Source organism: Mus caroli, chromosome 1 (genome assembly GCF_900094665.2).
Source record: "Mus caroli chromosome 1, CAROLI_EIJ_v1.1, whole genome shotgun sequence".
NCBI lineage: Eukaryota > Metazoa > Chordata > Mammalia > Rodentia > Muridae > Mus > Mus caroli.
This window is the reverse complement of record NC_034570.1, coordinates 67,897,378-67,911,070: the sequence shown is the minus strand read 5'-3', so window position 1 is coordinate 67,911,070 and position 13,693 is coordinate 67,897,378. Positions and strand designations below refer to the sequence as shown.

The following is a 13,693-nucleotide window of genomic DNA, read 5'->3' as shown; positions in this document are numbered from 1 at the left end:
GGCCGACCTGAGGGAGCAGAGGTACTAAATTCAATTCCGAACAACCAGATGAAGGTTCACAACTATCTGTACAGCTACAGTGTGTACTCATATACATAAATAAATAAATCTTAAAAAAAAAAGAAATGCTGAAAAAAAAAACATTGGGGCTGGAGAGATAGCTCAGTGGTTAAGAGCACTGGCTGCTCTTTCAAAGGTCCTGAGTTCAAATCCCAGCAACCACATGGTAGCTTACAACCATCTGTAATGGGATCTGATGCCCTTTTATGGTGTGTCTGAAGACAGCTACAGTGTACTTAGGTATAAAATAATAAATAGATCTTTAAAAAAAGAAAGAAAGAAATATCTTCAATCACCTTAATGAACTAAAAACTAGTCTCACTCACCAAAAACAAAGATGGACAAAAAGATAGATTCAGTGAGACACAAGCAAAGCATAGACAGGACTCCAGCTCGTTTTTACACAGGCATTAAGACCGGCTACAGCCAAAAGAAAAAAAAAGAAAGAAAGAGAGAGAGAAAGAAAAAAGAGAGAAAGAAAGGAAAGAAAGAAAGAGAGAGAGAGAGAGAGAGAGAAAGAAAAGAAGAGAAAGATAGTCAACAACTGGAGGAGAGGCCCTAGGTCCTGTGAAGGTTATATACCCCGGTATAGGGGAATGCCAGGACCAGGAAGCAGGAGTGGATGGGTTGGGGAGCAGGGGGAGGGGGGAGCAGAGGGAATAGGGGATTTTCTGAGGGGAAACAAGGAAAGGGGATAACATTTGAAAGGTAAATAAAGAAAATATCTAATTAAAAAACACAAAAAAGAAAATATCTAATAAAAAATTCAAACAAAAAAGAAAAAAGAAGAGAAAAATAAAAATTCAGGAGGTGGTATGGTACATACCTTGGGAGGCAGAGGCAGGAGGATCTCTGAATTTGAGGCCAACCTGGTCTACAGAGCAAGTTCTAGGACAGCCAGGGCTACACAGAGAAACCCTGTTTTGAAAAACAAAACAAAACAGAACAAAACAGAACCAAACCAGAACAGAACAGAACAGAACAGAACAAAAGAGACAAGCTGGGGCCAAGGTTGTGTCCCTTGAGTGCTCTTCCTGGCTGGTCTGTGGCTAGTGGTATCCTGTGTGTCTCAAGCTGGGGGAAGGACCCAGGGACACACATCGCCAACTCTGAACCCAAAGCACAGGGGCTGTGGAAGGAGGCTGTGGAGGCATTTTTTCTGGGTTGTTCTTGGAGCCTTTCCTGTCCAGAGATTTCCCCACGCAGTACCCAGAGTTAAGGGACTCAGAATGGAGTCAGGAAACAGTGAGCAGATTCTCTGCTGTTGCTACCCATGGGCAGCATAGATCAGCCATTGAGAGCTCAGACCTTGGTTAAATCATTCATTCAACATTTATTGAGCGCCTACTGTGTGCCAGGCACCGTGCTAGGCGCAGAAATACAGAGATGCATAAGATACAGTCCATGCCCTTAAGGATTCACAGTCTAGAAGGGGAGACAAACATGTAAACAAGTAAAGTACGGTGTGATAGGTGCCACGAGAGAAGCATTTACAAGGTGCAGAGGTAGCCTGGAAGAGAGGGGTGAAGGGTGCCTTCCTGGGGGAGGGGCCTGGGAGAGGCTAATAGGTGTTTGCCAGGCAGAGGAGGCGGCAGGAGCGGGAAGGCATTCCAGCTGAAGAAACCGCATGAGCGAAAGGCACAAAGGCATGAAACTGCGAGTGTCTTGGGGGCCGGGAAGGCTAACTAGTCTGGTGGTATTGCTAGAGTGAGTTCCAAAGGCTGGGCCTGGAGAGGGCAGCCGAAGCCAGATGAGAGGGGAAACTGAGGCAGGGGCATCTCAGAGGAACAACAGAGGGCACTGCACAGCCCAGTGGAAGCTGTGGCTCCTGGCTAACTCACCTAAGGTGTGCTTGCGAAACGACCATAGTGCTCCTGTGGCCACAAAGGGCCCTTGACCTGAGACCAGAGGACAAGCAGATCTGGAGGGGGATGAGCAGTGGGGTATGCCCAGGCCTGAGGTCCTGGAAGCTGCCACTCACTGGAGCTTCCTGTTCCCAGACCTCTGCTTTCTGCACACTGACAGCAAGGGGGCCCTGGGATCCAGTGGGAAATGACGTGGGAATGAAGGTTTTTGGCAAACTGCAAAGAGCCGGATGAGTACCAGGCTGGAAGAAAGGTCAGTCTTTTATGACTCAGAGAGGAAAGGGAGGATAGAGCAAGGGAGGTTAAGTGAGACAGCAGGCAGGCAGGGATTCCTAAGAACAAGGGCGGAACGGAGAAGCAGGTCTCTGAGGCAGACCACAGTTCACTCTCCCCTGGGAAGGCGGACCCGGGACAGTGGCAGACCCAGAACAGATGTGCGTGGTGTGTGGCTCTGTATGCCATCATCCTGTGACTCCCTGGCCTGAAGCAGAAGATTCCTTGGCAACCAGGAACCTCTCTCTCTGGCCTTCAGGACATCCACTGAGGCAGGGATGGGCCAGAACCAGGCTTCCAGTCCTTAGGTGTTCTTAGGAATGGCTCTGCCTGGCAATGTCTCAGCAAGGTAGGTAGGGCGGGGCTTAGAGTCTCAGTCACCCAGAGCCTGGCCGCCCGGGCTGATGACCACTTTCCCAGGCACCACATTTTAGATCATTTTTGGGGTGAGCTTCCCCGACAACCCTGCATGGGGGAAGGTGGAAGATAGACTAGCCTGCTCAGGACTCCCTTCTCCTGGGTTCTAGGGCTCTAGTGGTAGTGTGGCCTCTGGAGCAGGAGCCAACTGCAGCCTTCATGATCTGGCTATTGGTCCATGGGTGGGGGAGGGGAGGCAGACCCTCCAAGGTAGCCAAGTCTGGAGACGTTTCAGGTGCTTCCTTCCTCTTGCCCTAAACACCACCTGTTTACTGTGCGGGGTCTCAGCCTCCCAGTGCTTCCTCCTCTAGGTCCCATTGCCTGGGCTCTGCCCTCCCTGGCCAGTCTGGAGGATTAGTGCTGCCTAGGGCACCAATGGTGGTGGTGGTGGTATTAGTGATGAAGAGGATGGTGAGGTGTGGGCGGTGGGTGGCCTCCCCTCTGCTGGGAGAGCCTGGACTGGGGTGGGCGAGGGTTATTATTCACTTGCTCTTATGCATGTCCTTCAGGCGGCGCAGCTCCTCCAGGAGCTGGGCCCGGGAGCAGCCGTCATCACTGGTGGGGCCTGGCCCTGGCCCCAGAGCCTCCTGTAGTTCCAGGCAATGGGTTCTCAGGAATGGGTTGTAGGCGCGTTCCTCTCCCAGGGTGGATGGGCACTACAGAGCAAGAGGCACAGGGATGGGTGGGTGGATAGAAACTGGAAAGGCACCAATGCAGGGATGTCTGCCTACCCCATCCCAACCCATCCCACCCCATCCCACCCCACCCCTAATCCCACCCCACCCTGACCATCCCCCAGGTCTCACTGTGCTCTTGCGTTCCATCCGTTGCCTCTGTACCCACTGCATCTTCCTCTCACGAGCCAAGTTCTCGGGCTCCACCACGCCTGCAAAGCCCAGGTTCTCTTCTGCGTATTCATGTCCTAGCCAAAACCACGGGGAAAGAGATGGGTGGTGAGGTCATATAGCCTTTCTACTCCAAGGCCCAGGCCCACAGCTATCCAGCAAAGGGGGGGGGGGTCGGGGGCGAGGCTCTTGGAATCACCAAAGGTGATTTCCAACCACGGACACTTTTGCTGGGGGAGAGGGGGAGGCAGAGGCAGTTTGGACAGTGGTTAGGGCTCATGGGGAAAATCACTAGCTTTGGAGCTGTGAGGCCATGGTTAGCTTCTTAACTCTGCCCAGCATACTTCATTTATGACCTGGCACCCGCCTAAGCCACAGTTTTGTCATTTAGCAAACGGAGAAGACAATAACACGTCAGAAAAAAAATTAAAAGAAAGGAAAAAAAAAGAAGTTGGATGGTTAGGGGAGGATTTGGGGGAGATATGGGGTGTGTGCATATTCTGTATCAAATTCAGGCCAATCAGTACATGTGGACCAGATTTACAGTCTTCTCTGATAAGCAAATGCTACTTTCTGTTTGGGGAGCTGACCATAGTTATCTGAACAATTAGAGATCTCTCCAGGACTCTGGGTCCTCAGGGGTCACAAGCGGCCAAGGTCTGTCTGGGGAACGGGACAGTGGTGTGTGAGGCATGGACGTCACAGAGCCAGTCTAACGTCCCAGGAGAAAGGTAAGTGTCTGCTCCCCCTCCACAGCCCCGTGGATCGGCTGCGTGACCTTTGGGCCATGAGCTGAGCTTGCCAGTCTCTAGGAAAGTGAGGGACTGGGAGGGTTCAGGTGCCAGGCAAAACAAGGGCCTGGGAGGAGGAGGAGGGGCACCTCACCAGGCCACAGCAGGGTGTCATCCCCCAGGTCTAACACAGTGTCCAGTGAGCTCAGCATGGTCTCCGCTGTGCCTTCGAAGGTCCGTCCTACATTGGGATCAAGTGGGATCATCAAGGAGGACACAGTATGGTATAAGGTACACAAAGGCAGGGTTAAGAACCAGATTGGGCAGCTTTCTCACTCCCTCTTCATGGGAGCTCGGCCCTCTGGCAGAGCTGATGTGATCCCCCTTCCCCACCCCACCCCCGACACACACACACAGACACACACAGACACACACAGTGCCCGAGTGCAGGGCAAGGCTGCCGTCTCCAGGCTGAGCTCCTGTGGTCCAGACTTGGTGGGCAGACATGCTCTTTTCTCCAAGACAGCCTTAGCCTTGGCTGCTCTCTGGGAATCCACCCACGGTTACTTTCTTCTCACTTAGGAATCCTCCACTGCCCATGCTCTCTTCTTCCCAGTCACTGTCTTAGGGAAACAGGTCCCACCCAGTGGAAATTCGTGTCCCATCGGGTCTTTGCCTAAAGTGCCCTCTCCTTAGGTCCTTCCCCTCTGAGAATCTGGAGAACAGTCAGGCAACACGAGCAGAGAGGCCTGCTACTGAGCCATTGAATGATGGAAAACAACAGTTCCAAATGTGACATGGAATGGTGGCCACTCTGGCCTTTGTCTCTCCCTCTTGTCCCTGTTCCCCTCTCTTTTGCAGAAACTCACCACAGCCAGAGAGGAAGAGCAGGTCCCCTGAGAAGAGGCAGGAAGGACCCTTGTAGGGCTCCCCATCCAGCAGGTAGACCAGATGGCCTTGAGTGTGGCCAGGGGTGGCTAGGGCTCGAATCTGAAGTCGTCCCACGCTGACCACATCTTGATGACACAGGGGGCTAGGGCACAAAACAACAGAGAAGAGAGGCATTCAAGCTTCTGTCATGTTGGTCTCTGGCACCATGCCAGGCTGGGTGTCTTATAGGAGGGGGACTTCTACAACAGGGAGAAGGCACGGGTGCCCAGGGGCTGAGATCACAGCCTTTCTCTTCTGACCATAGCTGGCTCATGCAGTCTTCTTATTTTTACGGGGGTTCTACTTAGCTGTCTAATGGCTAGGCACGGTGTCACCAGAGATCCAGCAGCTGACACCCTGGAGGGATGAAGGCAGGAGGCAGGTGATGTCCATCTATGTTTGGGTGGGGGACTTACTGGGTGAGGTAGGGGATACCATCCTGAGGGCTCCCATACACTCGACAGTCCCTGTGCCGCCGGCTGAGGTCACGGTTCCCTCCACTGTGGTCCCTGTGGGATGGCAGAGATGAGGACAGGGGCACTTCAAAGGGCAACTGTACCTGGACTCCCTCCTTCCCTAAAGTAACCCCTGGCTCAAGCCTTTTCCCTTTTTACGCCACCCCTCAACTTGCTATGCTCCCATGACCCTTTTGGACTCTGAGCTCCAGTTGTCATCCTCAGATTCCCCCAAGTGGATCTGTCCACACCCACCTCTGTACGCTGAGCCACCCACTAACTAACTAGGTGCTCATTCTGTCGGTACCTACTACCTGCCTGTGAATGGAGCACAATAATGCCTGCCCATTGCTGAGCCTTCAAACTGCTAAGGGCCATAGGTGACTCAGCCTGTCTCTCTACCTCTGCTGGTGCCCAAGTGACTTTATGAAGAAGGTAGGTCCCAAACATCCTGATATCTCCCAGGTTGTTCCCTCTGAGCCCAACCTGTGAAGGAAAACTGCTGTTAACTGTAGCTGCACCATTCCCAGCCCCTTACCAGTGCTTGTGGGTGCAGAGAATGGCAACCAAGTTAACTCTTTCCTTTTCAATGGAAGCCTGGGGAGAGAAGAGACACTGATGGTGGAGGTAGTATACAGAGGGAGAGATGCTCTAAGTCTTGTTAGGGCTGTGTGGGAAAGATAGCTGGAGAGACGGGGTCAAGGCAGGAGATGGGCTAGGGAATGAGAAGCTGGCAAAGGAGACTTGGAAGAGCAGAGATCCAGCAAATGAGGATGGGGCAGGATGGGGCAGGGAAGGGGGGGACATCAGGAGTTGACACAGATTCACTCACATTGACAAATAGCCTAGGTTCTAGTCCTACTATCATATAACACACACACACACACACACACACACACATGCGTACACAGGGCGGGGGGCGGGGGGGCGGGGCGTGTTATGAACATGAAGGGAAAAGTGAAGAAGCCCAGGTACTGACAGAGGTCAGAGAGGAAAGAAAGCTGGTGAGGTGGCTCAGCGGGTAAATCCCATCAGCAATCAGCAGAATCCTCATAATAGTGGAAAGAGATAACCATAAGGTGACCTCTGACCTCCCCGTGCATGCCACAGCACACACACCATACATACACACACCATGCCCATATGTATAATGGGAAAAAATGTTATACTAGGCACGGTGCTACATGCCTTGAATCCCAGCACTGGGGAGGAAGGGGCCTGATCAACATAGCAAGTTCTAGACCAGCTAAGGCTACTCCCTAAGACTATGTCTAGGGCAGGGATGGGGGGGGGGGGAAGAACAGAAGAGAGGACAAATACCCCTCCCCCAAAATAAGTAAATATACAAATAAGAATGAAAAAAGAGGGGCTGGAGAGATGGCTCAGTGGTTAAGAGCACTGATTGCTCTTTCAGAGGTCCTGAGTTCAATTCCCAGCATGGTGGTTCACAACCATCTGTAATGAGATCCGGTGCCCTCTTCTGGTGTGTCTGAATACAGCAACAATGTACTCACGAATATTAAATAAATAAATATTTTTAAAAAAAGAATGTACACCAGGGTAAAAAAGAGGGTAAAATGCAGACTGGAACTGCCACCAAGTCCTAGAAGCCACCCACCCTCTGCTCTGCTCTACTCTCATCTGCAGGCCTAGGACACCCACTCGTCCCCCATGCTCTAAGGGGTGTGGTGTTTCTGTATGAGAGATGGATGCTCACCCAGATGCAACATAGCCCATAGTCAGGGGAACCAGGACCAACCCCAGACTGGAAGCAAAAGCTGGCAGTCCCCTGCAGTGACCCCCAGCGCCCCTGCTCCCTGTCCCCTCACCTGCACAGCCCTCGGGTCTGAAGGGTCCACAGCCACTGCCAGCCCAGCCTGGGTGTCGATGATGAGGTAGCTGTAGTTGTCCGAGAGGACAGGGATGGGAAGCACCTTCACTCCTGGGAGAGGCAGACAGAGAGGCTGGGGCGGGATGGAAGCCCACTGAAGGGGTCAGGGGGAGAAGGGAAGTAGGCGCGGGGGTGGGGGTGAGCGTAGGGAGCAAGGTGGGGTGCTGGCCAGGGGCAGACAGAGATTACCATTGAAGAGGCGGGGCTGAGTTTTGGAGTGGCCTTTGGGATAGCGATTCCGAGCCCTCCGAAGCTGCTGTCGGTAAAAGAGGTATCCAAGCCAGGTTCGGGTGTACAAGCTATACCTGCAGGGCAGAGAGAGGGTCTGGGGTCAGGTCAATCCTCTTCCATGTCTGTAGGCCTCACATCTCTAGGATCTCTGTGTCCACGGACACCCTTAGGCAAGCACTTCGACATCGACATGTTTTGTTTTGCTCTTTACTTAGTCTCACATACCCCAGGCTAACCTCACACTCACTAGATAGTCAAGGGTGATCATGTACTCCGGCCCTCGAGCCTCTCTACCTCTCAAGTGCTGAGATTACAGGTGTCGGTTTCCACGCCTGCTTTCTATGGTGCCAGGGGTGGGATACATGGCTTCAGGCTCACTAAGCAAACACTACCAAACAGGCTACATCTCAACCCTGAAAATTACACTTTTAACCACTTCAGATGCTGCTGCTGCTGGTCCAGAGACCATCTTTGGAAGCCACTAGGGTAGAGGAAGCAAGTCTGAGGCCCAAAGATGGCAGACAGCAGGTTTGCTCACAAATAGAGAATTCTGTAGCTACTTAGCAGATAGAGGAACAGCCAGCAGTGAGGCTGGAGGGCCTGACCCTTGCCCCACTGCCATCCCAGTTATATGTAGTTCAGGAAAGTGGACCAGGATGCCAGAGTTCTCCAAACAAAACGTGAGACCTGTGAGGCCACCAAGGGCCCAGGTCAGAAGGGCCCCTCGGGCTCAACACGCCAACGTCATCTTAATGACTTGACTTCATCTTAATGACCTGACTTTTGTAATCTTTAACATGTTTTATGAGACAGATCTTGTCATATAATAAATTTATATCCTGAAGGTGGATCCCTGTCTCAAATTTAAATAAATAAATAAATAGAATAAAATAAATAAATAAGGGCTGGAGATATAGCTTAATGGTAGAATGATAGAGTACTTCCCTAGCATGTTCAACTACTGGGTTCAATGCTCAGGACCGCAAACAAGCAACACCGGCATTGCGCAATACAAAAACAAACGGGTCCTTTTTTTTTTTCTTTTTTTTTGGTTTTTTGGTTTTTTTGAGACAAGAGTTTCTCTGTGTAGCCCTGGCTGTCCCGGAACTCACTCTGTGGACCAGGCTGGCCTTGAACTCAAAAATCCACCTGCCTCTGCCTCCCAAGTTCTGGGATTAAAGGCGTGTCCCACCACTGCCTAGTGATTTAGTTTTCTTTTCTCTCTCCTTCCTTCCTTCCTTCCTCCCTTCCTTCCCTCCCTCCCTCCCTCCCTCCCTCTCTTCCTTTCTTTCTCCCTTTGAGTCCCAGCCTTATTATGTAGCCTAACTCCATTTGTAGACCCTCACTATGTAGCTGTGCACTAACTAGCTGGCCGTGGTCCTCCCACATCTGCCTCCCAAGTGCTGGGATCACAGCGTCCCTGTCACCATGCTTGGCTTACTTTTCTTTATTTAGAATGACATTAAATAGAAAATTGAAAACACACATGGAAAGAGATGGAAGAATGGAAACACTTCGGATTTTATTGTTTCTCCCCTCCCCCTCTTTCCCCAGAATCTGGCTGTATGGCTCACGGTGTCCTCAAACTTAAGATCCTCTTGCCTCTGTCTCAGTGCTACACTGTAAGCGTGCACAACCAAGCTGGTCTTATTACATTTGTACCCTGACTAATAGTTTTTTTTTTCCTGTTGTTTGAATAAGTGACTTATTTTAACTAGTTAATTTAGTTATCTATTTATTTAGGTGTTATTGTTTGCTTGAGACAGGTCCTTGTGTAGCCCAGGCTATCCTCAAACTTGGTAAGTTGCCAAAAATGACCTTGAATTCATGATCTTCCTGCCATCCCCTCTCAAAAGCTGGGGTCTGTACCGCCACACCTTGCACCTGGATTTTGCATTACACTGGGCAGGATAAATTATGTATCTAGGCCTGTCAGGATGGGAAGGAGATGGCTTGGGCCCTTGCTGTGCAGGAAACTGAGGCTGAGGCAGGCACAGTGTAAGTGGGCACTGGGTGCTTGTCAGAACCAGTCAGAAAACTAAAGGCATCCTAAACTTGGGAACCTGAGAGGGCATGGAATGTGGACCCTAAATCTCTCACAGTGTGCATAAAGATGGGCAGACTCTCAGACTCTCCCTAGCCCCTTAGAGAAATACTAGATTTTTTTTTTTTTTTTTGGTTTTTCGAGGCAGGGTTAATACTAGATGTTTTATTTGCAAAGTTTGGACAAACCAAGTAGGCTCCCGAGAGTTTGGCAGTGACAGTTCAGCTGCAGCCTAGCCAACTTTTTTTTTTTTTTTAATGAGGCATCATTTTTTTTTAAAGATTTATTTATTTATTATATGTAAGTACACTGTAGCTGTCTTCAGACACTCCAGAAGAGGGAGTCAGATCTTGTTACGGATGGTTGTGAGCCACCATGTGGTTGCTGAGATTTGAACTCCTGACCTTCAGAAGAGCAGTCGGGTGCTCTTACCCACTGAGCCATCTCACCAGCCCCTCATGTTTTTTTTTTTAAATTTATTTTTATTAGGTATTTTCCTCATTTACATTTCCAATGCTATCCCAAAAGTCCCCCAAACCCTACCCTCCCCCCAGCCAACTTCTGCTCTATGCCTCTCCGCAGCCCTGGCAACTCTGCATGCCAAGAGAAGCTTTGCCTTCTGCATTTTACAGCCACTTTTTAAAAAACATTTATGTATGTATGTATGTATATATGTATGTATGTATATATGTATGTATGTATGTATGTATCTGAGTATGAAGTCTTCATGCACCCCAGAAGAGGGCACAGAGATCCTGTTACAGATGGTTGTGAGCCACCACATGGTTGCTGGGAATTAACTCAGGACCTCTGGAAGAGCAGCCATTGCATATTTAGATATTTCTACAGGAAAAGGACCCATGGTCATCGAAAGTGGTTGTCGGGGGTGAAAACATCAGCGTAGCCCTCTTTGTGTGCTGGGGTTGGAGTCCAAGGTCCCACACCCTAACTAGGGCCTCCTCTGTGCCTCCTTTGCTTGAGTGGATTTTATCATTTGTGGTAAATATGCTAGGAATTTGGAGAAGAAAGGAGAAAGGGAGAGAAACTTAGCTTGGAAAATTCTGAAAGAATCCTGTGGGTCAGAACTAACACCCACCCACCCCAACTCACGTTGCCCTCAACCAACATTTTTTTCCTTTCCTTTTTTAAAATCAACAAGCATAAACATTATACCTGAAAATGCAAATATAAAAAAAGGGGAAGGAACTAATTTGAAACATGAAGGAGAGAAGAGACACATAAACTTAAAGACATATTAGGATTGCAAATCTAATCCAGAAAGTTCCAGAAGTGCTCCTGCCTTTGATCATCTGCAATCCTCTTAGAGGGGATGGACTACAGGGAGGAGGCAGTGGGAGATGAGAGCCATCTATACCCTGCAGAAGTCAAAGTTCCTTTCTTGCACCCCTTGCCTCGGAGCCCCAGGTGTACACAGCTGCTGGCAGTGGTGAGACAGACCACCCTCCAGGCATCTATTCTCCTGTAGGGGTGACTGGGGAAGGGTGTGGCCCGTCCTGAGAGAAGCTCACTCAGCAAACACTTCTCCTTTCCTACACTTGTTGTTTTCTTTTTTTCTAGACAGGGTTTCTCTGTGTAGCCCTGGCTGTCCTGGAACTCACTTTGTAGACCAGGCTGGCCTCCAACTCAAGAGATCCGCCTGTCTCTGCCTTCCAAGTGCTGGGATTAAAGGCGTGCACCACCACTGCCTAACCTTTCCTAGAGGGCCGAACTAGAGGGCTGAACTCAAATGGACCTGTGTCAGCAGCCTAGTGTCAAGCCATTGTTTCTGAGTTCAAGGTGGTGCACTGCCTGGATAAGAGGGCAGTGGGGTGAAGGTGGATTATCTGGAGCACTAGTGAGAGCCACTGGAGCATCAGTGAGAGCACTGGAGCACTAGTGAGAGCACGGAGTCCGAGCTATCCTAACTACACACCTTCTCCTGGACAGGTCTCCTACCTGGGATGTTCTTCCCTCTGCTGCTCTAGATTCTGTCCCAGCTCTGCTCTTCTCCAGGAGCCTTCCCTGACTTCGCTCTCTTTCTCTCAGCTTGCTTTCATGTAACACACAAACACTAGTTCCAATTTTAATGCACAGGAGCACAGCCTAACACCTGGACAAGGGGCAAGTCAGCAGGCACAATTGGAGAGAGATTTACATAGTCTCAAACTGTCTGCTTTACAAGACACTAATTAGTCATCGGGGCACCTTGGCTAACTTCACCTGAAACTAATGAAGATAACGATGATAGGCGGGAGGCCGCAGCAAGGCTCTTCTTGCCCAGCTTGCAAATGCATATTCCAGCCCCAGCACAGCAGAGCAGAAAACAAATGCTAATCTCAGCTGTAACAATAGATATTTGACCATGGAGGAAGGTACAACTTCCCTTCTGTGGCCTCTATGCCCAAAATACACAACCATAATTTATTCATGAGAAAAACCTCAGGCAAACCCAGATGGAGGGACGGCTGTAAGACACCTGGCCAGCTGAGGAAATGAACAGTGCAGGGTCCTTGATCAGAATCAGGACCAGAGAGACAGCTGGTGTCATTTGAATACGGTCTGACGGTGGTAACAGTCTCTTATTGATACGAATTTGTTGCTTTTGAGAACTGTGCTGTAATCATGAAACATTAACATCCCAGAGGCTGGGCTAGGTGTACAAGGAACATTTTTGTGTTTTGACATATCTTAGATTATTTCAAACTGAAAAGTTAAACAATGAATACAATTACCCCATCCTCTATAGAGCATCAGTCTGTCATCTCTCCCCGTCCTCTCATAGAAAGCACAGCAGTCATGGCTCCTACAACAGCGTGGCTTCTACTGCTCCATGTCCTTGGCCTAACAGATAAGGTTCCTCACCCTTAACCGTGATGCCCTGCTGGGACCACGTAAAGATCAGACTGCACGAAGTAAGAGAACACATGGAAAGTGCCCAGTCAGGACCGGATGGTAGAAGGGGTTTTGAAATCACCACTTCCTATCCAAACTCTGTCAGATGCCGACAGGGCAGCCAGACCAAGATGGCCTGCATCTGTGAGGAGCTGAGACATGTCCCTGCCTTCCTCATCCAATGCTAATATGTATGCTGTAGACAAGGGGCCAGTCTCTCGGGCTCGTTTAATTTGGAAAATATTTGCTGTGCTTGCTGGACACCGTGGGGATAGCACAGAAGAAAGCCAAAGGCTCCCATTATTGTGTTGTGGCAAAACCAGGGGAACTCGAATGCATTAAACTGGAGAGCAGATGAATCATTAACTCCCAGCTAACTGGAGCCAGTTCTGAGCCGCTGGAAGGGAAGGGGCCCTGACTGCATGCAGAAGAACCAAGACCTGTTCTCGCAGTCTCCTGACTGAGACTGCGGTTGGGAACTGAGAGATGGAGCCTGTAGTGAGGTATTCTGGATGGTATAGAGCCAAGGCCTGGGCAGGAAGGAATGTGCCATACTCTAAGAATTTTGCCAGGAGACCTGAGGGGAGGAGCAGGGGGCAAAGGGCAGGAACAGGGGCCTGGGCTGGGGGTGGGCCCAAGGTCCTAGCTGTGCAGGGACACTCCCCAGTCAGGCCTGGCAGCCCCACACTCCCACTGCCACCACAATATGACTTTATATGGGTCTGACGCTGAGTGCGACTCATCTTGGGTACCATTTGTCTTCAGAGTGTCACAGTCACAGGGTTTATGGACTCCCCCTCCTCTTTAGCCCGCTCTCTTTCTTTTTTCTTTTTTTTTTTTTTTTTTTTGGTTTTGCGAGACAGGGTTTCTCTGTATAGCCCTGGCTGTCCTGGAACTTACTTTGTAGACCAGGCTGGCCTGGAACTCAGAAATCCGCCTGCCTCTGCCTCCCAAGTGCTGGGATTAAAGGAGTATGCCACCACCGCCCAGCTAACCCGCTCTCTTTCAAATGCGGATCTTTCTCAGTTCTGCCTTCTGCTGCTCTGAGTGAGCTCATAC

General features: G+C 50.2%; 1 protein-coding gene across 3 annotated transcripts in view; it reads right to left on the bottom strand.

Moving 5' to 3' along the window:
• Nucleotides 1-1,368: 1,368 nt before the first annotated feature.
• Nucleotides 1,369-13,693, bottom strand: part of Pnkd (PNKD metallo-beta-lactamase domain containing) — a 72,755-nt gene continuing 60,430 nt past the window's right edge. For 2 of the 3 annotated variants that reach the window (XM_029474495.1, XM_021158245.2), the window contains 8 exons: nt 7,657-7,772; nt 7,406-7,518; nt 6,115-6,173; nt 5,538-5,630; nt 5,061-5,224; nt 4,346-4,432; nt 3,422-3,537; nt 1,369-3,271 (listed from right to left, as the gene is read on the bottom strand). In XM_029474495.1, the coding sequence (XP_029330355.1) occupies nt 3,098-3,271; nt 3,422-3,537; nt 4,346-4,432; nt 5,061-5,224; nt 5,538-5,630; nt 6,115-6,173; nt 7,406-7,518; nt 7,657-7,772 (922 nt within the window). In that variant the 3' untranslated portion in view covers nt 1,369-3,097. Of the gene's footprint in view, nt 3,272-3,421; nt 3,538-4,345; nt 4,433-5,060; nt 5,225-5,537; nt 5,631-6,114; nt 6,174-7,405; nt 7,519-7,656; nt 7,773-12,474; nt 12,638-13,693 lie in introns of those variants that run through there. The other variant, XM_021158253.2, reaches the window with a different exon arrangement.